The 27,573-nt window shown below is 37.4% G+C and overlaps 1 protein-coding gene across 6 annotated transcripts in view; it reads right to left on the bottom strand.

Annotated features, from left to right (window-relative positions):
* Positions 1 to 27,573, bottom strand: part of EXOC4 (exocyst complex component 4) — a 778,194-nt gene that overhangs the window by 722,704 nt on the left and 27,917 nt on the right. For all 6 annotated transcript variants that reach the window (XM_037019539.2, XM_073238446.1, XM_073238447.1 and 3 more), the window contains exons 3-4: positions 18,738 to 18,932; positions 1,328 to 1,512 (exon numbers count right to left, since the gene is read on the bottom strand). In XM_037019539.2, coding sequence (XP_036875434.2) covers positions 1,328 to 1,512; positions 18,738 to 18,932 — 380 coding nt within the window. The remainder of the gene's footprint in view (positions 1 to 1,327; positions 1,513 to 18,737; positions 18,933 to 27,573) is intronic.

Below are 27,573 nucleotides of genomic sequence, written 5' to 3' on the forward strand. Positions count from 1 at the left end.
AGTCCAGAAATCAAAGAGCAGGAAGTACAATTCTCCCACAAAGTGGAGGGGGAAGGAGTGATAATTTTGAATAATCTAATCTAACCTGCTACATCACCTTGCATCTTTTGAGAAACCTCGAGCTTTAGTCTCCTAAATTTTTCCTGTTTTGCTTTAAAAAAATTTTTTTTCAAGTCAATGCTCTTCTATGAGACCTCAAGGTAACACTCATTTCCTACACTATGGAATATTTTCACAGGACCAGAGTATGATTGCCTGGTTTCTTGTTTGTTTTTTAAATCTCTGCATTGGAAGGAATCTATTCAGACCTCCTATTTACCACCAGACACCATGGAAGAAATTTCCTTAGCACTAAACCCCTACTCCCAATTTACTCTCCACTACAGTACTGACAATTATTCTATTCAGATTCAGTGTTGAAATTAAGACGAAGGTACATATCCCTTAGCTCAATTTGTGTGCCTGGTAGAAATTTTTCTAGTGCCCATCTGCACAAAACAGGAACTTCCTTCTCTGTTTGGGTCCCTGACTGAACTAAAGCATCACACACAAAGTTGGCAATTTTTGGTTGAGCAGGACAGTACTTTAAGACTTCATTCCCAGCATGCACTGCTTCTGGCATTCCTCTTGTCTACAGCTGGGTGAAAAAGCATGAACGTGTGTATTTCAATAGACAGAGCTCAACTGCCTTCTGAGAAGACCTTAAGGCATTTTAAAGGAATGTTGGAAGGATATATGACAAGCACAACTATCTGATACATGTTCTACTGTCTTAAAATGTGGTCTTACTCTCTAGCAGCTCTAATTTAATGTATTTCTTGAATCCACCAGGCCTTAAATTTAGGACTATGCTATAGTCAGCCCAGGAGTAAAAGAAAACTGTTCTCACTGAACCTCTCCTGAACTATTCCAAAAAGAGGATTATATGAAGGTGAAGTTGAACACAACCCTAAGGAACAAAGAAATTTTACATCAGGTCCCACATCTGTATTTATTTAGGCTGACTTTATCTAATTTAAGGATTTTTTTGCTCTTCCTTCTGAGATATACCAGAGAATCTCTGATCGAATATCTTAAAGGCCTACAGTAAATATTTCTTATATATCTTAACTTAAGAGGACAATAAATTGCAATGAAGGAATGAACCAACTTTGAACTTCAGCCTTTTAGAACATGGAATATTTGATACTAAAAAAATATCATATAGTTGCAGGTACAGTACCTTAAAAAGAAGCAAAATAAAGTACAGCATTCTGGGAAGCAAATAATATTCCTTAAAATTCTACACTGCCACAAGAGACTGTAGCAAAGAGCCTCTTTAACCAACCTCATTCTCCCTTTTTCCTTGTTTCGCTGCACAACTCGGCTAGTGGATTTGATGTACAGGTGCCGGTGCAGTTCATCTATGAGAACCAAGTGGAGGTTCATCTTCTTGCTGTGAAGCTCCAACCTCAGGTCACTCAGTCCTTCCACCTGGAGCAGGGGGCCCTCCAAAGACTCTACAGCTGACACCTGAAGAGGGAAAATATGATTGTGTACAACTGAATAATCTAACATTATAAATATGAAACACTTTTTTAAAAAATACTGTCAAAAGAGAGTTTATGAGAACCTTATCAGCAAACATGAGACTCTATGGAGTAGAATGTGGATAGACCTAGTTCTGACCCTGCAGGGTTTAACATCTAAAACAATGCTGTCTTAGATAATCTTAATAAAGAGAAATATGAAGGCAACTAAGGCACAACAAAGCTGTACATATTCCTTATTCCCATGCATATCACCTATCAATGGACACAAAATGACTTCCCTGCTTATATCATCCATATCCTCGTAAGAAGGTTCTCAACTGAGAACCATGAACTAGTGATTTAAATGAACTGTTAGTCAAATCTAACCTTTTAAGACTGAGACTAAATAAAAGAACACTATATACGCTTCGCAGGAATTAATTCTCATGGTGGTCCTAAGTTACAGCTTGGTCAGCCTCAGTCTACATATACTCCCAGCCCCCCTACTACAAGCAGACATAGAAGTCATCACCTCTCCATGGCCTGACCCAGTTTGATAAAAGAAGTGGGATTTGGATGGTGAATAGAAGATAAACTATAAAGAGAGATATTCCTGGTCTAAAGTGAAATTTGGGAGATTAAGACAAAAAGGATTGGATGAAAAAAATAGTGTAGAAATGCCGACAAAAAATGGAGAAGGTGAGGGACTCGGGGAACCTGAAACAACTCCCTCTGAAACCAAAATGATAACTGAAAAGGGGAAAAAGAAGACAGTATGTATAATATGATCCCATTTATCTATGCAGACAAAATTATATTCATATCTTTCTGTAGGTACAGGTGTTATTTTTCTTAAACAAAAAATCAAAATGAAGAGTATACGCTAGGTACTATTCCTTGGGAGGAAAATAAAACAGAAACAAAGAATGTAAAAGTAATAATAATAAAGGAAACAACTAGGTGAACTCAGGGATATAAGTCCTACCCAGATGTCTGAAGCGATTAATGTGCTATGACTACTCCCCGCTTCACTTAGACTTCTAAATATTTCTAATATGTACAGATCAGACAGCAACGAATACTACTTCAGCACAAAAACATTAAATGTAATTACGGATACAAACATGCTCCTAAAAAATAAAGCATTTATGCAAAAGCAATAGTGAAAGCCATGAAAGATACCGGTCACCAAAAATGTTGATTACAGAGGTACACAGATATACACAGTCCCTTAGGAGCAAGTAGACAGTGAATACAGAAAGATGGGTGGCTGCCAAATACAAACTGGCCTGAGACGGGGAGGAAAAGGCAATGGCTTATCCACAACACATCACTAGTTTTGTGATATGTTACAATCAAATACTGGTAGCAAACAAGTTTCCTTATGTTAACCAAGGAAGAATCAAGGGAGGAAAGAGTGGCAGGCCCTGGGCCAGCTCTCCCTCCGAAGCCTGCCAGTTCATTTTCACACTGACTTGCAACCGTGCCTGCTCCAAGAGCCCCTGGGCCTTGCGCCAGCTGCCAGCAACTCCAAATGGAAAGGCAGTCTCACAAAATGACCAGAGTGTCCCCAAGGACAAAAAAACAACAACAAATTCATTTACACTTATGCTCTAAAATGGATTTTAACTCGGGTCTCTAGCAGAGGAAAGAGGCTGCATTAACCTTTAATGACATCAAGATCCAGAAAATGAAAAATAATTTGGTAAACCACTGGCCCATCATGTAGCCTTATCCCTTAAGGTAATTAAACCCAGCTGAGATATTTAAGCTTGAAAACCACCCACCGTACTCGGTCTGCTTGTAGGAATCTGCATGAAGATTTTTAACCCAAACAGCTCATGTTTGAATTCAAAATTATATGACAATGTCAACTTTCAAAAAAAACTTAATTTTCTTAAAAACATAGGTACGGAACTTAGCACAGTGCCTGGCACACACTGAGTGAGTGCTCCATGAAATTATTTCTAACAGAACCTATTATTCTGTGGATACAGAAATCTCAGAGGGTATTTCCAACATGTTTTAATGCAGCTTTCTCAGTAAAATACTATTTCCTTCATAGAATCATTCTAACAATTTAGATGACAAACTTTGTGTTTTCTGGACCCAAAATATGAGTACAATTAACATATATATAATTGAAAATAGTTAGAACCTTAAAGATTTGAAAATTTTACCAAAAAGAGAATAGAAAATAAGTCTCATTTTTATATGAAAATACAGTGCTTTCTTTTCCAGCCTTCACTAATTAAAAGCTATCATTGCGGAAGCTAGGCAAGGCCACCGCCGGTCCTTACTGGACCTTAAGTAGTCCTCAAACCAATTTGAAGAAAATAATTGTCAATGCAACATTTGATCTCTAGAACATCCATTTAGAAAGTTGACATTTATCTTATTTGGTTTTAAGGAGCTTGTACCTTGAAGTTAACACATAAAAGAAAACTTGGAAAGGGCAGTCAACCAAACCAACCATCGCATGTGGTTGTACTGGGGGCGAGGGGTCCTCTTTCCATGCATCTACTAACATTTAAGCTTGACTAGAAATCATTAAATATCCATCTATGATTAGAAATACACATACCTCCTGATAAAATTCAACTGAAGAGTTTTTTTTTTTAATCTCTGAGAAGTGGTCATTTTTATAAATTCTGTTTATCCATTTTCCAATTTAACTATAAAACACTTTCTAAATAACAGTGATGAAATATTAACAGGAATTCAAGAGATGCAGTCGGATTAACGCAGCAACAAAATGGTCTCACAGATTATCTGTTACGAGAAATTATCAAAACAATTCACAGACATGACATACAACACTGAATAATATCACAAATACATATTAAAATTACAGGACAGGACACAGTAGATGAAAGATGAAGTAGACAATGTACAGTGGAGCAGTTCATTGGCAAATGCTGCCTGTACATCTACTCACAGGTCAAATACCAAGCTTTCATGCCCCAAATGATATCTACTGTGACCTCCTAGAATTCTCAGGTATGCCATGCCACTTCCTAAAGGAAGACTACATAGTAAGTGAACTAAATGTATTTGAAAGTTTTGTTACAAATATTTTCAAAAATAGATGGTTGGAGTGGGAGATGGCTAACAGGGGAGTTTTTCAAAGAACACATATTATCTAACAGAACATTACTGTTCCACTCACCAGCTGAAAACTGCTCATAAAGATCTGTTTTGGGGATTGAAAACAAGTATTTCGTTTAGGATTTTGAAAGTTAGCAAACATATACAAAACGTTTTAATACATGATACTAAACAGGACAGCATGTTTTGCTATTAGACACCCAACCAGTTAAGAAAACAAATTCCAAAGAATTGGCATTTAAAAAATTTTTTACCTTGAGAGATAAGTCTACAACAAAGGAAATCTTTATAATTAGGAACTACAATACTCTTAAATTTTATTTTCCAAAGTCTTTCTCAACTTCATTTTAATTTAAATGAGGAAATTATTATTTCTAGGTAAGCATTTGTCTTCTGCCAGTCTTACTCAAGTTGACTAGGTAAAAAGATCTAATTTTGTGCTCTAATATGAACCAGTGGAAGTGTTTTAGAGGAACCAAAGGTGGCCATTCTCAACAGTTGCTTCATTGACAAAATGCTGGAAAAGAAACTACTGATTTTTTCTATTTTTTTACTTTTTTTAGTTGGGGATGATGAGACACACAAAGGTAACTGACACTAGTAACTATTCCTAACTAAATCATCTGCTAGCTAATGCAAATGCTTATTTTAGCAACAATGTGCCATAAAGGAAGCAAATGTGTTGAACAAGAGGGACTCCATTTTGGAATAAGCCTCCCTCTTGGGAAGTATACCTAACTTGAAAACATGTTCTCAGAGCAGTACCTGATCAAGCACAAGTTTTAGACCACTTGGCCTGTGACAACGAATAGTCCCTGATAAGCTTTTGTTAACAAGTTCTAGGTTAATTTGATTTGTGATGATTTATTACCAACATTCTTTTTTTCTGAAAGCCTCTATTCTAGGGTATCAAAAGAAACCTTTTGACTGACTATGAGATTATAAACCGACATCTGTTCAACGTCATAGCAGTGGCTCACCCTGAGACACTGGCGTAAAAACATCAAGAAAGTTCAATCATTGCCATACCTCCAAACCCCTGGACCTGCAAAAACTGCCTTTATAAACCCCACAATATCTCCTTCCCAGAGGGCCTGACTTCTCGCTTTCTGTCAATTCCCTTGTGTACAAGCTATCTCCAATAATCTCCACCTGCTTTCTTTCTTTTGAGTTCAGTGTTCATTTCTATAACACTGCAATTCAAGAACCTGGTCTTTGGGAGTCTCGTAATACCTTTTCCCTTATGTGTATTTATACATGTGTATATGTATATGTATATATATGAAGAAAACAAGAAGTTTAAGTTTTTCAACAGTCTCAACTAAAGACCACCAAAAATCTTTGGCTATAAACAACAAAAGAAACATGCCTTGGTAGAAGAGATTTACTCAGTGCCCAGTCACTGGCCTGCTGCCGCCGGGTCCCTGAACTGCTAGAAGGCAAACTGTGGTGGCTTCAGGCCCTGAAAATCAAGTCAGCCCTCCCACTCGGAAGTCTCTACATTCAGGCTCAGGGAGCCCCAGATGGGCACAAGAAGTCTCCCTGTGAAAGCAGAATGATCCACACCCAACTCCATACAAGCAGCGAAGAATTTATCACCAAGAATCCCGGATCATTCACTTACCAAACATTTCCATTTTGCTACACCATATATCCAAAGGAAACTTTATTCCGTATTAGAGAAGAACTGTTTTTTACAAAAAAAAATAAAAAGAAAAACTAAAAGCTGCTTAAAAACAAGAAACAAAAAACCACAATTATCTTTCATGAATTACTTCGAAATTTCAACCATATGAAACTACTGTTTTTACAAGTCAAAAATGATCAAAGATTGGCTATTTCACATGGTTCTATCTAATAGTTTTAGGAGGGTTGAACACTTTGATGCTGTCTACTTCCATTCTCCGTTCAGGACATCTTAGGACTCTTTGTAGAACTGTGGCCTTTATAGAACCCTGTGTATTTAACTGTGAATCTCTCTGTGAATCAGAGAAACTAGGAACAATTTTACTAGCAGCATATCATATTATACATGTGTGATATTAAACCACAAGCATGTGACCTGAAAGGGCTTTGTTCACCAAAATTCTGTTAAATATGAACTCGATAACTCTGCCCACTCACCTGTGTTGACAGCATGGCACCAGCCCCTCCAGGAGAATGGCTTAGACTGCTCTTCATGCAAAATGGTTGATGGGGGTGAGGGGAGAAGTGTAGGATATACAAGGAGAATAAAAGGAATATATTCAAGTCTCAGGGCCATAATGGAGGTTTTGAGGAGTCACAGGAGATCTACAGGAAAAATCCCAGAATCCCTAATCCTAGCTTCACTAGAGAAGACTAAAATGTTTTAGGGTCCCTATGGTTCAGCTTTGACAATGACGGAAGGCCTCAGGACTACTGACCCCATCTGGTACTTAAGATAGACTTCCTGAGAAAGCTGCATCACAAGGCCAGGCCAAGTGCCAGGAGCAAAGACTTTTTTCTCCCCTGACTCCTCAGCCTACAGCCAATCAACAGCGATCAAATCAGGCCATCAAAAAACACCCATTCTTAAAGTCAGTTTGCTAACATCATATTGATCCAACCCATTCAGGTGCCCCTTCTCCCTCAGGAAATCCAATTCCTATAATGCAGACTCAGCATGCTCTTGCCATTAAAAACAGGATGCTGTCTACTTCCATTCTCCGTTCATTTCTGCCAGCGTTATTGCATGTTTTTATTTAATAAACCTTCATCAGCTCAAATGAAGAGTTGTTATTAGTTGAGCTAACAGCCAAATGATAATGCTCCGGAGAGATATCAGCGCTTGTTGATGCATTAGCAAAGAGGAGAAGGGCCGAGGTCAAGCATGTGTCAATGTAAATGAGGCGGTATTAGGTACTAAAGGCTTACTGCAATAGACTGCCTGGGAGATAATGGAATTTACAGGATAAAGCAAATGAGATGAAGTTATTGATAAGTGAATGAATGGAGGGGCCCCTGGAAGATAAAGTGCTGCCAAAGAAAGGGTCTTTTACTTGTCAATTCCTTCTTAAAAGTATCTTCAAATTTTAGAAAACAAAACTCAAAAGACAGCAAATATGACTTCTAGCTTCATGAAAGATCTCTAGACACAGAGCCGTCCTAAAAGCATACCATTTTATTAAGCTATCCTTAAGCTTTCTTTGGGGTTCTCCCTACATTTTTTTATTTGGTTTGGTTTTTTCTTAGATATCAGGGCATTCTACAACAATTAATTCCCATATTTTATTAAAGCAGAAGTCTTTTTCCCCCCTCTTGAAAAGCAGGGGCAGCCAGGTCTTTTAAAATACCCATCAGCCCAAGCCTCACAAAAAGACAGTATCTGAGAAATGAAATTTAAGATTTTTCTACTCTAAGAGACATTACAGGCTGTCAAGCCCGGGGTTCCACACCATTTTACAGATTAAAAAAGAAAAAGGGGTGAGGCGCAGAAATATACTTACTTTCCATAAACTATTTTTCTTCCAAATCATAAAAGTAATACATTCTCAAACTTGAAAAACATAAAAATCACAAAGGAAAAAGATGGTCTGTATTCTCACTAATCATAAAATAATGCATTTTATATCTGACTGTTTCCAATTATTTTTCAAAAGGTTTTACAAAAAGCCTGTTTTTTTAATAAATATGCTTTTTTAAATCTGGCAATACATTGGGAACATCTGCCCATTATTAAATATCATGTTTAGTGTTCTCATACTAGTCCATATTTGAATATTCCACAAATGACATAAGCCAGTTCTCTATACTAACTGCTCATTTTTTACTTTCATAAATCTTACTGTGATAATTATCCTTATACACACATTTTTGAACACATAATTCGAATTCTTAATTCCTCCCTTAACAGAACACTCTAGAAGTACAATTCCCTGTCCAACATATAAAAATTAATGAAGGGAAACCTCGCTGACGTGGCATTACAAAGCCTGCATGGGAAGCTCTCACGCCCACCACTCCTCCTAACTCCCAGTTACGGACGCCGGAAGAATGGACGCCAATACCATTTTAGCACTGTAGTATCCAGCAGGAAGGAGGCTTCCACCTGCGGCCTCCCCACAGCAGCCCAGCCAATAAAAGGCTGTCACAACTCAACCAATGAGAAGCCACAACACATGGGACCTCCAGGTTTATTCCAATGGACTTTTCTGCTTAGAACAGCCCTCCCAACTGGGCCATTTTCCTCTACAAAATAGTTTTCCGCTCCTCTGTTTTCTGGACATGCCGATGGTTTTGCTGTAGCTTGCATGTCCTAAATTACAATTCTCTGCTATTCCCAAATAAACCTATTATTTTGCTGGTAAATGAAATGTTTCATTTTTAAGATTAACAAAAGTAATGCATATATTTAGGGTTTCTGAAGCACAATGCCAAATTAAAAGCCTTATTTGTTCTAAATGGATTTGTAACAGATTTGTTCACAATTAATTTCTTGATGAATTAAACTATACTTAACGCCTCATGAGAAAGATAAGATTACAAATGCTTGTGGAATTGCTCACAAAGAAATCCTTCTTTGTTCCTAATCTTATGATCCCTTTAATTCTCAGTTCCTGTCAGTGCTCCATAAGAGAATATTAAAAACCAAGTTTCTACTACAAAATACAAGAGAACAGACCACTAGGAAAGATATTCTCATTTAACAAGTGTCCCAAAGTCACTAACCTTTGTCATCTGGAACAAGATGGTATTTGGGATAACATTTGTTATTCTGGGACAAGAAAATCCAACAGAACAACTCTCCTCTTAAGAATTAGTAAAGGCTTCAGGCTCAACATTTATATCAAGACAGTTTCACCCACACTTTGCAAGAGCCCAAATCCATCAGAAATGCTCAGCACTTATGCAGCTCTTTAGCAGAATGAATTAGTAATATCCCACAAAGGCATATGAGAGGAATATGACTTTTTTCATTTTAAGAGCTAGGCAACCACAGGTAATTAGTATTAGGATCAGTCTCAGAGAGAATGGACTTCTTAAACAACCTCCTCCCCTGTTGCCAAGCCAAGCAAAAGTTATACTGAGAGCACTCTCAGACCATCACCAAGTTGAGATGGAGGGCTCCCATCAACAACACTGTGTCATCATCTGCTGCAATTCACCAATTACAGGGCCCCATCTGGCCACAGACTGACCAATCAAAGACTGTTCAAGCAAATCCATACATGAGGCTGAACCCAGAAATATGATGGAGGGTGTCAGCCAAGGACTTGTATATTAATCTTGACTAGGCTCATTACATGCAGATAAGCATGTAAATGCCTGCACACACACAATCTAATGGAAACCCATATGCCACAGTAATGGTAGCATCAGGAGAAAAATGCTGCTCAGTATAAACATGCCCCAACTACTTTTTCTTTTTACCTGACATTGTATGGGAGAGATGATGATGGTGCTACCTACACCATTTTAAATTTATGTATTGCCTTACATTTTACAAAATACTTTACTTGTACCCAATTTCATTTTTATTCTCACCCTTTCTACATTAACAGAATGGCAGTATTTGTATATTCACTCTACAGAAGAATATACCAAACAAGGCAAGAAGGTGATTTGTTTGCCTAAGCTCACAGAACTGGGAAGAATTGAGTCAGGACTAGTCTTAAGAACGTCTGGTGTTTAAGTCCATTTGGTTTGCATTATACAATACTGTACCTAGTCACTACTTGTCAATAAATTTCTGCCCCAGTTTCAATACATTAAATCCCAGCAGTAAGTCAGATGAATGCACAGTAAAGATGCAAGAATGGGAGCACCAGGATGACAGCTCTAAGAGTTCCAAGCATGAAGAGTTCCAAGTTAGTCCAAACCTAGAGGGCATCTAATTTAACCACTAAACAAAATTCATAATGACCAAATAATCAGGCTATAAAATCATAAAATCAGGCTATAAAATCAGGCTATAAAAATTATAAAGAATAAGAGCTGAATACTCATCAGCTCTACACAAAAATCACAACAGATGACTGCAACAAAGCAACTTTACTCAACCTACATTTCCACAGAAAGGTGAGTACCCCCATGATGTCTGTCTTATGCAAATATATGGTCTCCAACGACTCAGAGCTAGTGTTCGGTGCAGTCGGGGACAATTAGTTTTGCTGTATTGCACAGCGGAGGCTACACCCTACATTAAAGGTTCAAATTTGTACCTTGGAATCCCCTGGAAAATGTCAAAAATTAATGAAGCTAATGTCCCACCCCCAACCCACCCACACACAGAGATTTTGATGTAATTGATCTAGGGTGTGACCTGGGCTTTAGAATTTTTGAAGGAGTCCCTCCAGCACAGAGTTTGGGAATCACTGCCCTGGAGCCAAGTGAGCCACTGGAAAATTGCTGAACCTCATAATGAGCTCCAGTGCAATATAAAAAACATTTCTATTTGCTTTAAATTAAAAGAGGCAAATGAAGAACATATAAAAACGTAAACTAAAAAGAAAGAAAAGCTAATACAATAACCTGGTGCCTATCAAACTAGCTTTTAGAAACCCAGCCTTCAACAAATATAAATAAAAAAGGCATTGAGCAGTAGGAAAAATAGCTGCTACAAAGCCCTGCACTTTTACTCCCTAGGAGAAAAATAAAACTGCCACACAAGCCTACTCACTTCATTTCGAACATAAGAACCAAGGTTACTCATTTAACTTTATTTTTCAAATCTTTTTGAGAGGAAGATCAGAGGCAATGAAGGGGTCCTAGAAGCAGCCACAGCTGACCACCGTATTTAAATAGCAAAGCATATGACCTCAACCAAACTGCATGTGTTCCTGGTCCTCCTCTTCTTAACTGATTGTGATATGAGACACTGTATTTGTTCATCCTCTGTCTCTCCCGACTAGCACGTTGAGCGCCTTCAAGGTGAAGGCCACCTACGCAGATAACACATGCCAACAACACACTTGATGAACAACAGCATCCTCATATTCATTAGTCTATCAAAATATGTGCCAGATTCTTTCCCAATAAATATGTGTGTAGAATATTGGCATCAGTCTTTCAAATCAATGTTCTAAACTAGGAACAGATGGGCTTTAATGTGGCTATTATTGATCACTGATACATTTTTTTTTTTATTATGTTGTAGAGAAATCTATATGGATCATTGAAACATTTTTGCAGAGTCAATGAACCACTTTCAGGTTAAGCCCAATCAGTTCACTAGAACGTTGCAGGTCCTGATATTTATAGAGCTTTCACCTCAAAACCATTCTGAGTCATGATGAGAAAAAAAGTCCTATGAGACCTCAGACACTTTAAGTCAGATGAAAGGGATGTGTGTTTTGGCCTTTTCTTACCTGTACATTAACCATTTGACACTGTATGCACGATCACCATTCCCTGCCCATAACCGGAGAAAAGTAAAATCAGTCTATTTGCTAATGACACAGTTTTACTGATACAAATAGAAGCAACTTCAGTGGTCCACTGGTCTTGCCACCCAAGCACTGACACACACGAACTTTTTGATAAGCACCCTCCAATGGTGAACTGGCTTCTATCTAATTACAATACACAGCAGAGTAACACATTTAGGTACCTAAGAGCAGATTTTGCAACAAAGTCACCTTGGATAGTTTACCAACAAATTACATTGTTTATAATTAGGCAGTCAATGGGTACCCTATGAATATACACTTGGTGTAGGCTGAAGACATAACTGATGGCACAAAATCTGAAGTTTGTCATCCCAAATCCCAAAAATATGGCATAGAACTTTGGGGTCTTGATCATTCATCTGTGCATGTGCAACAGCAGACTATGCGTTTTTTCTTTTTCTGAGAAAAATCCTACCCCTGCCTGCAGGAATTCCTTTGGCTTATAAAGTGCGGAGTAGACTTTCATTCAGATAGAGCAAGAAAATGAGGAATCAAAATGACAATCTACGTAAGCCCTCTTTCATCAACTCAAAGCAAGTCCAACTCAGACTAGCTTCTGAGATTATAACATAGAAGCAAACACCATATCCTTTCTTACAGTATCAGTAAAAATAACATTTCTAAGCACTTACTATGTATACTATGCATACTTTACATATACAGTTTAATATCTCATTTAATTCCTTCAGCATCCCTTGGGGATATATTTTTATTCTCAACTCCAATTGTTAGCTGGGTCAAATTAAATAATTAGCTCTAGGCAAGAGGAACCCTCCTACACTGTTGGTGGGAATGTAAATTAGTTCAGCCATTGTGGAAAGCAGTATGGAAGGTTCCTCAAAAATTAAAATAGAAATAGTATTTGACCAGCAATTCTACTCCTAGGAATTTACCCAAAGAAAACAGGATCCCAAATTCAAAAAGACATATACACCCCTATGTTCATCACAGCACTATTTACAATAGCCAAGAAATGGAAGCAACCTAAGTGTCCATCAGTAGATTAATGGATAAAGAAGATGTGGTACATATACACAATGGAATATTATTCAGCCATAAGAAGAAAACAAATCCTACCATTTGCAACAACATGGATGGAGCTAGAGGGTGTTATGCTCAGTGAAATAAGCCAGGCAGAGAAAGACAAGTATCAAACGATTTCCCTAATTTGTGGAGTATAACAAAGAAGCAAAACTTAAGGAACAAAACAGCTCAGACTCACAGGCTCTGAGAAGGAACCAGCAGTTACCAAAGGGGAGGGGCTGGGGAGGACGGATGGGGAGTGAGGGAGCAGGGGATTAAGGGGCATTATAATTAGCACACATAATGTAGGTGGGTCACAGGGAAGGCAGTATAGCACAGAGAAGACAAGTACTGACTCTACAGCATCTTACTATGCTGATAGACAGTGACTGCAATGGGGTGGGGGAGGGGACTTGATAATATGGGTGAATGCTGAAGCCACAATGTTGCTCATGTAAAACCTTCATAAGATTGTATATCAATGATGCCTTAAGTAAGTAAATAAATAAATAAATAACAATGGTCATCCAGCAAGTAAAAGTCAAAGCTGGGATTCAAGCCCAAGTCCATCTGACCCACACTAAGGTATAGGTCCCTGTTGATATTCATACCCTTGAATCCAACGGCATTGTCCAATGACTACAAAGGATTTTTATAAACTGAAAATATTACAAGTATACTTATTTTTATTATCAGGTATTAGAAAACTATGCAATTCGATGGCTACTGTATTCTCTTTATCCAGATGTGGCTACATTTTCAAAGTCTAACTGAAATAATTCCACCATACCACTCTCTCAGCAAAGCATTCTGGGATTCTCTCGGAAGAAGTCAGCTAATGTAAATATTCATTATAAATATCATAAATAATCCTTACCTGAATAAACAGTTATGGATTCTTTTTTTAAAAGACTTACATAAATTTTTTTAAAAAGACAAAATGATCAAGAGCCATTCAAAAGTCTCTCCAATCTCAGGAAGACCTAGAAATGAAAAACTTTTAGTTACAAACTAAAGTGCTTCAAAAATACTCACACGGGCTTGGTTTCCACTGATTCAATGTAATTACGAATTGACTTCTATGGGTTGATAAATCAGAACTTGTGTAAGTGGTTTACAAAGTTCATCTGTGCAATTTTAGTTTGATGCAGACTTCCACACAATTTTCCTTATGCAAAAAAGTTCATAAAAATATTAACTATCATGAAATACCTTCCTGGTTATTAGCTCATGCCACTGGAAGAAGCTGCTATTCTTATATTAATAATTCTTCCCAGAATTAATCAGTCATTGTACATTAGAACCAGCAGCTGGAGTGTTCTGAGTGATAATGAAACCTGTAACAAGGCATCTTCAGCTGTCTTTTCAAGACAATAAGGGAATTAAAATTTCAATTTAAATGCAGAGGTTTGAAACACGCTTCACTGGCAAAATTACTTCAATTAATGTGAGTGGAATACAAAGGACAGACGGCAGAAATGTGATGCAGCAACCAGAAATTATGTCATTAATGTGCTTGCATCAACCCAGCACAATGACTGCAAAGGTCTCATTTAAACCGTACATATCACAAAGCTACAGGCTACGATATTAATCAAGTCTCTGATTTCAATGTGATGGATACGGGCTTCTTGCTGGATCACTTTTGGCTTTTCATAAGCTAACAGCAGCTGTTTACCTTGAAAAAGAAAACAAAAGGCCATGCCTATTTGCAGACAGTCCCTGTCATGACAATTTAATTATTTTATGCAATACTCAAGCTATCGTATCAAAAGGAGAAATAAATATCCCATCTAGAAGCCAAGCCTATAGCTATCAGACCAGTCTGATGGTGAAGTAGGAATCGCAGGAGCTGACAAGAGCCATGGGTCACCACCGATTTATTTGCTTTGGATTTATTAACCTGAGTAGGTATTAAATTACTGGACATCTGCACCTGCCTTAAAATGGAAATGAAAAATCCTTTCATAAACAAATCCAAGGAAATCAGAGGGTTTTGAAAGACTGGATCATTTTGTCTTCACTTTCCTCTTATGCCTTGTAGCAAAGATTTCAGTTTGGACCCTTGAAATAGATTTTCCTCCCAATAGGGGAGAGAAAATATGATTATTTTTTCATATGAAATCCATTGAAAGAGCAATTATAGACCTTACTATATTTATTCATATATACAAAAGGCCAAATTGAAGAATATTTCCAACCTTTCAAGTACACCTTAAATCCTACCTCCGTGAAATCTTCATTGTGTATTAGGATGTGCCAACTCCCCAGATCATTCAAAGCCACTATGTCACCTGGAAAATGAGGATATCAGAAACCCCTCTCTCATAGGCTTGTTTCAAGAATAAAATGCATTAACTAAGGCAACATACTTAAAGTGGTACCAGTACAAGGAGTGCTCAATGTGTATTAGCCATTATTATAATTATTGCTTTTGTCATTCATTTAAATATTGCAAAAAGGAAAGGTTAGAAACTAGAAAATCTCGCTATTAAAAAACAAAAAAAACAACCTAGGAGAGAAAAATCAGACTAGAGTTCCTAGAGAAGAAAATGTCCCTTCTCTGTTTTGTGGTATGAAGGCCTTTCACATACTTACCCATTTGGCTAATGATCTGTGAACTCTGACTAAGAAGTGCACTATGCTAAATACAGGGCAAACAAAAATAGAGAACTTATAATATAGCCTTTGCCCTCAATGACCTACCATAAAAACTAAAGCAATTATAATAAAATACATGCAGCTTATGGAAACAAAGAAAAGTAGCTATTCATATTTACTTTTTTATTGTGGTAAGAATACTATTTTTATTTTTTTAAAAGAAAAGCATCTAATTACCTGGGACATTCAGAGACTTGATGAAATTTGAGCCAAGTCTTAAAAGAATGAATTGTTATTCTCCAGTCAGACAGGATTGGGATTAGTTTATGGGAAATATAAGATTAATTAAAAAAGAAAAACCTATTTCATCCCTACACAATAGCAACAAATAACTAGAAACTGTAATTAATAAAGAGCCACTGTTTTAAAAAGCAACAGAAAATACAATACCCAGAAATCAAACTCACAAAAAGAATACAAAAATTTACTGCATTAAAATCTAAAGGACTACATTACTAAGCATGATTATAGAAGACATAAATGAAGGCTTCAATAAATGAAGACACAATCCTGTTCACTGAAAGACTCAATATTACAAAGATGAAATACTCAAAATTAATCAAAATCCCATCACACTTTTTGTGGAACTCGACCAGTAGATACTAAAATTCATATGAAAGAGTACAGGGCAAAGAATAGTACAGACAATTGTGAGCTGCAAGGTGAGGGAATGCCTTCAACAGCTATCAAGATATATTATGAAATTATAGTAATTAAAAAAAGCAGTTTGGTGCAGATACAGATGAGACCAACTGAACAAAATAAGGAGCTCAGACACAGACCCATACATATGTGACAGCTTGGTAGAGGACCAAGATGGCATTGTAAATCAGTAGGAAATGGATTCAGCAAATGGTCTGAACCAAGTGGCTTATTTATATACAAGATAAATTAGATCCCTCATTCATACCATATAAGAAAATAGATTTTAAATGGATTAAAGACGATGACATAGGAAATTCTCTTTATGTGTAGAAAAAAAGTTTCTTAAAAATCATGCAACAAAGGAAAAAGAATACAAAAATGTATTGCATTAAAATCTAAAACTTCTTTATAACAAAAGACAACTGAAACAAAATAAAAAGATATATCACCAACTGAATTGAAAGAAGGTATTTATAATCCATGTATCAGAGAATTAGTATCCAGAACATACAAAGAGCTACAAATAGAAGAAAGAAATTTCTGGAAAATGTATCTTATACACTGACCCTTTTCTGGAGTAACTGCTCTTCCTTTCCACCCGGCTGTCCCAATCTAAATCCTACCCCTGTATTTTTTAATTAGAAAAAATTTCCTCTGCAAAGCTGGGAAGAAGTAGGCCACAGCTACACCCCTTCTTCTCACCAGATGTGAAGAAACAGTCTATAGTAGAACAAGAAGACATGCACAAAGACCACGTAGGTGGCATTCTACTTAGACTCCTGTCCTCTTAGCATACTGGTTCCATAAGCAAAGCAATTCTTTTTACCTAAGCTAGTTAGAGTTGAATGTCTATAACTTGCAACCAAAAATGGAAAGAAGTATTTAATGAGGTCCTTAGGAAAGTAAGTCAAAAACAAAAAAAGGGACAGTAGTCTTTACTGATTAGCACTTAAGTAAATAACTTAGCCCTTAAGTAATAAGACCATTAAAAAAAATCTGAAATCCTAAAATGAACATAATTATCACAAATTCTAACAACCCATTTTTAATATATGGCATTTACTTAAAAGTACACCAACTACCAAAAAAATAATGATTTATGTAAATGTAATTATGCTACACAAATATATATAAGCTTGTTACTCTGGTTGCTGAAGTCTTGATAATTTAGCATAAATATGCATTCCTAATACACAAACCAACAGTAAAGTGGAAGGTGACTCATTTTTTTGTTGGACACCCTAAAGTCATTATTAAGGTGGGGTCACTATGAACAGACTGAAAATAACCAATCCTTGCCACTCCCATGAGCAGACCATTATTAACCTCCTTCGACTATGGAAACTGACCATTCCAGCCTATCACGTAACCAGGTTTTACTACATGACAGAGTATCACGGCACATCTCACCTCTTGGTTACCAAATTTCCTTAAAAGCTTCTTATGAAGGACTTACAGCAAAATTCTTTAGTAAAGTCTGAATGAATTATAACCACTTAGAGGGATTTAACCAGTTTCTCCTCCAAGTTTCTTTGTGTTTTGTCAGTGTTACAGCCAATCTCATTAGGTGAAACAAAGAAAATGGACTTTTGCCCATTGTGAAAAAGAAAATCCAGATATAATCCATCTGCCACTGAGAGCTTCTATAGTCCCCAGACAACTCTGAATGAGATGGACATGGAGTGTTCGTGTGGAAAGGGGAGGTAGATAGGGCAGCTGTCTCTAAGAGCCACAGGCCCTGAGAAGGTAAGGGTTATTAGGGAGCAAGATGTGCATTTTTATTTTTATTCATCGTCTTGACACTCGGCTATATGCACCACTAGCTGCAACCTTCTCTGATTTTCGTTTCTAATTCAAAAAGTAGCAGAATGGACTGAGATTAAAGGCTAGGCTATGAAGTACTCTTGCTTGACACAGTTACTTCCAGAATAATTCCCCCAAAATTCTTTTCTTTCTCATCAATTTAAAAGGGGAAGAGGAGCCTTAATGTAAAAATTCCTTCTAAGAATTTGTGGAACATCAAGTTTTTGAATTTCCTGAAGCTCTCTCCCTTTCATGCAGACTTCATTCTTTAAGATGGGATTCATTAACTACCTTCCTCTGAAGCTAAAGACACCTCTTTAGACCATTCCAATGTGATTTAAGTACTGGTTTCTTACAGTTTCTTTTCATTGTTCCAAAGACACAGAATACATAAATAAGAATCGCCTACCATTTCACATGCTAGAATTAAGAAGAGAACGAGCCAGGCTTCACCTGCAAGGGTTCGTGAATGCCAGGAGAGCAGCTGTAGTGTGCTATGGGAATTACAGAATTCAGAGAAGAGTGAGGGCTTTCACATCTTAGCAGAAATGACCACTAGCGAAGACTGTTCTCTTACCAGCATGTCAGTGGCACTGAGGTAGTGCTTGCTGGCCATGCACTGCTCCAGCTTTTGAGGCACTTGCTTGATATTTTCTATTTCATCCAACAGGTTCAGGACATGCTTATGTTCAATTCCTTCAATCCACAGTTTCCGAAGCTCATCCCGTTTGCAGTGCAACAGCATCTTGCATGAAAGCAGATTCTCCTTTACCTACAATAAAACAGATGCCATCTTGGGTCAGCCCATACTTTTGCCAGCCTGAACCTATAACCTGGTTGGCAGTCTTCACTGGTACTACTCTGAGAAACCATTCCTAATTCCCACCCCCACTTATTCCCCAGGGTTGGTCTGTTTGCAAAGTTCTAACCCTTAGTTCTGACACTGGCTCACTTGAGTGTGTTTTCACCTCTTTGTCTGTATTTTCTCTCCTGCAAAATGAGAAAACTACTCCTAACCTACGTTCTAATGACACTAGGGAAAAAAACTATGAAATTTTTAAAATACAAAGTGTCACATTGATGTTAACATATCTAAATGGGAATAACTGATATCGGAGTCCATGCTATTCTTCCTTCCCTATTCTTCCCTGAATATTTCTTATTCGGCTGATAAGATCACCTGGTCTATCCTTCTAGATCTACCACCAAGAACCTGGACATTCAACTCAACTGACTAAAATGGAAATAAGCCCAGTTTCCAAAAAGTACTAGACACATCCACAGATAATATCTGAGTAAAAGGAATTAGGGCATACCAATAATTTTTTTTTTTTGCCACGTATTGTAATTTTTAAATACCAAGGCCATTACAAACATTCTCATAGCTTTCCACAGTTGAGTGCCTGGCACAGGCACAGCTTAAAAAAGAGAGGGAGGTGGAGCGGAGCAGGGGGTTACTCACAATGTACATGGTGAGTACATTTTCATTTTCTACCCCAAGTAAAAATTCTCAATTTTTACAACATGGGAAGATACAAAGAATCATGACCTTTCACAATTCACAGAATTACTTTCACATACTTGTGACATTCCTTATATGTATTTTTATTTAAATTGGAATCTAATACTCAGTTACAGTTTTGTTTTTGTTTTGAGGTAAAATTTACACATGAATGTATCTCAAGTGTACCACATGATGACTTTTAGCAAATGCATATACCTGTACCATCTAAACCTTCATCAACATCTAGGACATTTCCATCGCTCTACAAAGTCTGCCATGTTTTTGAAAATTCAAAGTCTGGCTTTTTTAAGTTTTGGTGCGTTGGTGCACCCACTCAGTGACGGTATACTTCTGGTGACTATGAAACTAAGTTAACATTTTTCCAGCAAACACTGAAAATATGAAGACAAAATGCTAAGATTAGAAGGTTTCTTGAGAAGGCATCTAATTTATTCCCACAACATTAAGACAAGACATACTTGTATGAAACTCTCCAATGTAAAAAGAGCCTTAAACAAGAGAATTTTGTAATCTCTCTTGATATGCACAGTGGAATGATTACTAGCTTTTTGGAGGTCATAGACCCCTTTGAAAATCTGTTGAAGATTGTCCTAATTAGCTCTAGTCCTTCCTGCATTCCCACCAAAATGACAGCGAAAGATTTTTTTTTTTTTACCATAAAATACCAAGAGAAGAGAGAACAGAAAGGAAGGAACAGCAAATAAAGAGTTGGCAACAAAGCTTTGAAACGTGGCAAGAAGATGGATAGTGAGTAATGAAGTTAGCAGAGAAATCTGAAAATTTTAGCATGGAATGGGGTTTGCTAACACTGAAAAGAAAGCATCAAGAATACTGAAGGCAGGAGTACAGGGTTAAAACTTTCTACAAGGACTATTTTGAGCCTTAGGTCCTCACCAAACCACAAAGGCAGTTCTCCCCCTCAATGTTGGCCAAGTAGGTTTATGACCTGAAGAAACTGAATCAGAAAGGATACAGTGCAGGAAATTCACACTGCTGAGGGGAGGATGTGAGGCACTAGACAGAAAACAGGAGGATGAAGTCCAAGTAGGAGCCTCAGGTCCTCTCAGTCCTCAGCCTCTTCCCAGGATTGGTTCACTAACACTCAACTTGACTTTAAGCTCCAGCACAAGAAATGTATGGCTTCTCTCCGAGAAAAATGACCAAGTGATATATAGTGACATTTAAGATTTCACCAAGGAACTGCTGCACCCCTGCGCAATCACCACTAGACAAGTCCCACAGCTGCCTGAACTTTCCATCAGCTTTGTAGCACCTCCCTCTTCCACACAAGTAGTTAGCAAGGATGACTACTGAGGACAGTCAAGGAAAGCCTGTGACATGGAGACACAGGCATCAAAACAAAAAGAACAAAGTGCTGGAGGGGAGTTGGCAGGGGAGGGGGACAAAAGCTATGCAGGAAACATAGTTTTAAAATTTAATCCTTTAAGAAAAACAGGAGATATATCAATGAAAAAAAATAGGATACTATTAGAAAAAACTCGGGAGAATGAAAAAACAGCTCCTGGAAATTAAAAATATGATAGAAAAAAAAACCTAATACAAAGATTAGAAAGAAACCTCCCAAGAGCAAAACAAAAAATCAGAGATAAGAAAACAGGATTTAAAAGAAAATAAGGGGTTTGATGTAAGAGGGCCAAAACTTGCCAAATAGGAATTCCAGGAAAGAAAGAAATGAGACAAATCAAGTGGAGAAATATACCAATAAAATAATAAAATAAAAAATCCCAAACAAAGTTTCAGACTGAAAAGGCACACCAAGTGTTCACAACAATACAAAGAAAAGAGACCCAACCAGGGCACGTTATCCTGACGTCTAATAACACAAGGGATAAGGACACAATCTTAAAAGCTTTGGCGGGGCAGGGTGGTGGTGCACACAGAGCCCATACAAAGGACTGTGAAACAGATGCATGAGACTTGTTCTCAACAACAGTAAAAGCTGTAAGACAAAGGAATAATATACCTTTAAACTCCTAAAGATTTTCCAGAAAAACTATCAATCAAGTGTGAGGAAAGAATAAAGACATTTGCAGACATACAAGCTCTCAAAAAATAAACTTTATATGCACCATATCTCAGCAAGCTCTGTAGAATGTGCCCCATCGAGAGACGAGAAACAGCACAGGATCCGGGAAAGAGGGGAACCAATGCAGAAGAAAGGCAATAGGATTAATTGTTACCTCTAAAGAAAACAACAAAATTGCATATGCAGAAAAAAGTATGCTGGAGGGCTTCATGTAAATATTTACATAGTTATAATGAAATAAGCACTATTCAACCAAAAACTAAGATACAACTATATAAAGAGGATGCGGGAAGATGAAGTGGGGTGGGGGAAAGAGTAAATCTTCATCTTGCATAGCTGGAAGTTCATATATAAATCATGCAATATCTACAACAGAAAAATCAAGAGAAAATAGATTAAGTGTATTACTTAGAAATTATAGAAATATAAATATTTGAAAAAAAAACAAGTAAAAGTCAGCGCCTCTGAAGTGTTAGAATTAGGACTTCGGTAGGATGGAGTAGGGAAGGGCTGGTTTTATCATCAGCATTTGTGATATTATTCGACTTTTTGAACACATTTCTCAAGGCCATTCCTAGATTTGACTGGAGTTCTTGGTCTATGGGTTAAGAACTCTAGCTATTAAATATGCTGTATTTTGAATCTTAGTTAAAATATGTTAGATTTTGATTTTTTATATTATATCACCTTGGTTCTATAATTCTCAGTTTTTTGCCCGTGTAATGGTTACTATGAAAACAGTTAAAAATAAATTTTATATCATAGAACACTCAACTAGGCTCTTAAGATAGTTGGGGTAAACGCAGAATGTCGGTAAAGCTTGGCAAACTCCTTTCTGATTGGAAAATGACTATTACAGCATTTCACACTAGGATATACACAGTATAAATCAGTTCACCTCTCATTTTTGCTCACTACATGAAGAAAAAATGAAAAGGAAGGTGTCTGGGGTTGGGGGAGATGGCATTAGGCTGTGTGGAAAATGAACATTACCAAAATTATTCCCTAAACTGAGTTAATCAAAGCTGTAGATAAAAGAAGCTGCAAGAACTCTTCATACTAAATTGCCCCAAGACTGCAGCTTTTTTATTAGAAAGTCACAGCTGTGAAGAAATGTTACTTTAAGACTTGGAGGGTGGGGAAGAATACTAGTTAGCAATAAAAGGGAAGAAATAGGAAGAATCTCAGAAACACTATGCTGAGCAAAAGCAGCCAGACAGGAAAGAGTACATACCATAGGAAGTTCTAGAACAGGCAAAAATAACGTATGAGGCTAGAATCTAATCAGTAGTTGTTTAGAGCAGGATGTGCCTGGGGAATAGGGGATGGAGGATGGGAGGCACTGACTGCAAAAAAGCAGGAAGGAGTGCTCAACTGATGTTAATACACTCAAAGATAAATATACATATATACTCAAAATATTCCTTTTTATTGTATGCAAATTATAGCTCAGTAAATACGGTTTTTCAAACATGAAGGGAAAAACCAGGACTATATCAATAAACAGCAGCATCTAAATGTGAGAAAGGTACCAAATTATACCTCAACATATACTTCGCAAATGCCTAATCTTTTATGAATGGTGACAGTACTTTAATTCTACTCTATTTATCAGGATAATTAATACTGAAAAACTGTTACTCTTTCTTAAATAAATCCACAGAATCAAGCTGTTCAAATCATGACATCAAAGTCCAAGTATAGAAATCCTTCCTCAAACACAGGTTTTCTTTGCTTCCTTAGAATTTTAGTAACTTCACATTGCTGTTAATCACCTGTTCGGCAACAGCAATAATTTCAGTTTCAATATGTAAGAACTCATAAGTCACTACTTAGAGAGGATTAGAAAAAAGAAAACAAGGAAAATAGGGCCCAAGAGGTCATTGTGAATGGGTATGTGAGATGATACAAAAAGCAGAGACAAAAGAATTTTGCAACCCTGCCTTGGGAAAAAATAAACTAACTTGGACCTCTGACTAACATTGTAGTAGCATTTGTGAGAAGAGGAACAGAGATTTCTGTAAGAGGTTGATGGGTTCAGGTGCACAGGAGGTGGAAGGCCATAACTTCTAAGTCATAAAATCAGGAACATATTGAATTTGGATCAAGGATAAGATACAGGTGGAGAGGGAATGCTTTGGCGTGCACATATGCTCTGGAAGAAAGCACAACAAATGTGTGAGCACCTCACTGAAACCACAGATGAGAAATATCCTATTCCCTACAGGCAAGGGATGGTTGGTGAAAATCGATGACAGTCAACATTATTCTTAATTCTAAAAGCACAAAACAGAATAATTTTTAATGTAAAATGGAGAAAACATAAGTGTTTTCATGGGCATTCTCCTCACACATGTCCAACCCATTTTTTTCCATAGTCTCATAGAAAGTGCCTAGAAAGAATGAACTTCAGAAACACTACTTGCTGTTCTGTTTAAAAGAACTATAGATCGTTTAAGATTACCTTCAAACTTTTATTTCCCATGTGCTTGTTTCCCTGAGTTTTCTTAGCTGCCATTCTAAAGTCTTAAATTCTCTGAGAGGCTCCATTCAACCCTGTCCAAGGGCAATACCTTCCTTTTGAGGTGCGGGGTCTGGGTACAGAACACAAATACAGATACAGTTAAGCTTAATGCGACGACTGCCTCACAGTTCTTGTGACTGCATTAGTGCCCTCCAGACTACTGCCTAGATTTTAAATTACGATACCTCATTATTACCCACTCTTCCACACGTTCATTTCTAGGCTTTCTTCCCTCTTTCAGAAAGACAAGCAGTTAGATTTCCAGCTTGTATTTGGGCAATAAATAACTTCCTACTAAACTGTGTTGTTCTGCTGTGATTTTTTATATTAAGGTTATTCTTTGTTCTGATTCTGCCTTTCAAGATATACTTTCATATAAAAGCCACAAAACTATTTTAGTTAAGTGTTAAGAAATGATGTTGCATTATTCAATGATGAAGCCCTAACATTCACTTGAATAATCATGTGTATATATATATATATATATATATATAGTTAATTTCCAATGACAGGCAAGAAAAATGAGTTAGGAGCCTAATCTAGCACCAACAGAGCAGCCAAAATTGGGGCAAAATGTAAAATGTTTGTGCACATGTCACAACAGAGAGAAGTATCTGTTTTCCCTTTGGCCTACCTGCTCCTCAGTTATGCAGATACTCATCCTATGATAAGATGGATACTTAGGATCTTTAAAGAAATCTGATGTCATCTCATCCACCCAGTAAAGCGGGGAGGAAACCCGCAAAGTCAAATACTAACAAGCATCACCAGTACAGCCCAAGCCCCCACTTGGAACCCCTCGTATTCATCTATTTTGGTGCTGCTGCTCCAACAGTCCCCATGAAAGACACTGGCAGCACCTATCACTCTTGAGGTTTTCTAACAAGAACATCTCATTTTGACCAATTTCACAGTATATTCAACAGTAACAAGATAGCCCAAGTCCTCTGCTTGTTACCCATACCACCTGACCTGATCACTCATACATGGTATTTTCATTGCACCTATTTTTTTAATCTAGAAAAAAATTCCAAGTGGACTTGACTGATGTAGAAAAGTTTGAACCATCTGCAGAGAGAGTTAAATTCACCTGCCGGCTCCTACTATTATCAAGGACAGAAGTACTATCCATACAATACAACATAACCCATATATGAGATAATATCAAAATGGGAAATATAAACAGTTCTGTGTTCTCAAGCTTTAAAAGGCAACAAAGCATGAGTTTGAGTAGCTTCTTCTGCCTTGGTCCCCACTAATATCTACTCTCAGCGTAGCAGCTAGACGGGACCTTTTAGGTAGTTAGTCCCATCATGCCATTCTTGTATTCAACACCTTATAATGGTTTCCCATCACCCTCAGTTAAAAATCAGTCCTTACAGTGACCCACTCCACCACACCATCCAGCAGCTGTCTCATCTCTCTCCGGCCACCCCGCCACTTCCCACTGTGCCCCAGCTCCACTCATTTCATTGCTGCTTCTCTCAAATTCCAGTCGGGTTCTTGCTTCAGGAACTTTCTGTACCTGCTATTCTTTCTTCCTGAGGTCCCTTTCCTGACTCTTCCTCACTTCCTTCAAGTATTGACTCAAGTGAAACTTCAGTGAAGCCTTCCCTAACCACCTATTTAAAACAGCAACTCCTCTTTTTTTAAAGCACAGCACTTTTTATCATCTGTTATACTGTATTTTACTTATTTATAGCCTGTCTCAGTAAAGTCAGAACAGAAGCCAGGATGTCACCTCCACAAGGAGAGGAATTTGTTTAATTCACTTCTATACCACAGATTCTAGAGCAATGCTCAACACATAAGAGATATTTAATATACAGACTAAAATCGATGTTGTTAAATATCATCTATCTGTTTTTCCATCTCCTCTTAGCATGTAAGCTCCATGAGGACAGGAACTAGTGCTTTCCATGGACACAGCCCCAGCATCTAAAGAAGAACCATGCACAAAGCTGGCATTCAACAAATATTTGTTGGCTGAATCTTCATTACATTCTTTTGGTGAAGAACAAAAAGAAAGTTTCAACTCAGACCTCCACAGTCTCAACATCTTGCTTGGCTCCAAAGTAATGTAGTCCAATGATTATTAAATCATCCCCATTTTTACTTTTAAAATATACACACCTGTATTCTGTATAGAATCTGAAGTGCAATCAAAACCCAAAAATGACAAGATAAGTAAGGAAACATCAGTATTTCCTTGATAAAAAGAAATGGACTCTCACAGTACAAAATGGTCAAATTATTCAAGGAAAACATTCACTTTCCTTTTCCCCCAACATTTTTCTTCTTCCATTTATCAATTATTAAAGGCTTTTTTTGAAAAGAGCTTTATCCCTTTTGCTTCCCAATACTGAAGCTAATTCATAACAGAATTATGTGACATTTACTTTCTTGACAACAGTCTGATATAATAAACATAAAGTTTTCCCTTTTTGGTTTGTCTTTTGCACAAAACTCCAGCAAACTGAAAAATGAGGCTGGTGAAAACACTGTGGCTACTAAAACAAATGTGCAATAATCAAGATGAGACTCTCTTTTTCAATGACCAGCCAACACTCTTTGTTTGGGCAAAGATGCTATCGACTCAGAGTGATAGGGAGTCAAGGCAGAAAGCACTGCAGTGCTTCCCCTGAGACTGGCACAAAGTCCTTTCAGTCGGGCAAACTAATCAGAAAACACAAATACCAAAAGGTCCTTCACCCTTACTGTGATTACCCGGGGCAAAGCTGGAAGGTCAGCAGCTCTACACATCCATTGTCTGACCCGTCTTGAGCTTAGTACGTATAGGGTCAAAATGAACTACAGTTTACTTTAAATCTAGAGCGACTGATCTATAGCTTTTCCTAGTTTCACAAATAAATCCATTAAGATGAACTCACCACTTGTAAAAGCTAAGAATTATAGTATTCCTTCTGAAAATGCTTGGTTAATTTTAAAATGTAAAGAGGTCAACACATTGCTTCCAAAAAGGTTAAGAGCTCACGGATTCTGGAACTGTACTCTCAGAGGCTGAAACTTGTACCAACAGGATTCTTAGAAGAGTAACTTATGTATCTGCTTATAAAATCATAATGTAAGGTCTAAAAGGCAAAGAAAACGTGTGAGAGTGCTGTAAGCACAGCTATTATTGGGGAGGAACAGTCCAGGGAATTCCTTAACCCGGTGGCACAGGGCAGCACTTTTCAAATGTCGGGGCAGCCCTCTAGCTGCAGAGGTGCTTGAGGGGCAGCCACGGAGTACAGAGGAGGGGACCAGCATGAGGCTCTGCATCTTGGCAAATTACTTGATTTAAAGGGGGTGTTAAG

Source organism: Manis javanica, chromosome 6 (genome assembly GCF_040802235.1).
Source record: "Manis javanica isolate MJ-LG chromosome 6, MJ_LKY, whole genome shotgun sequence".
Classification (NCBI taxonomy): Eukaryota; Metazoa; Chordata; class Mammalia; order Pholidota; family Manidae; genus Manis; species Manis javanica.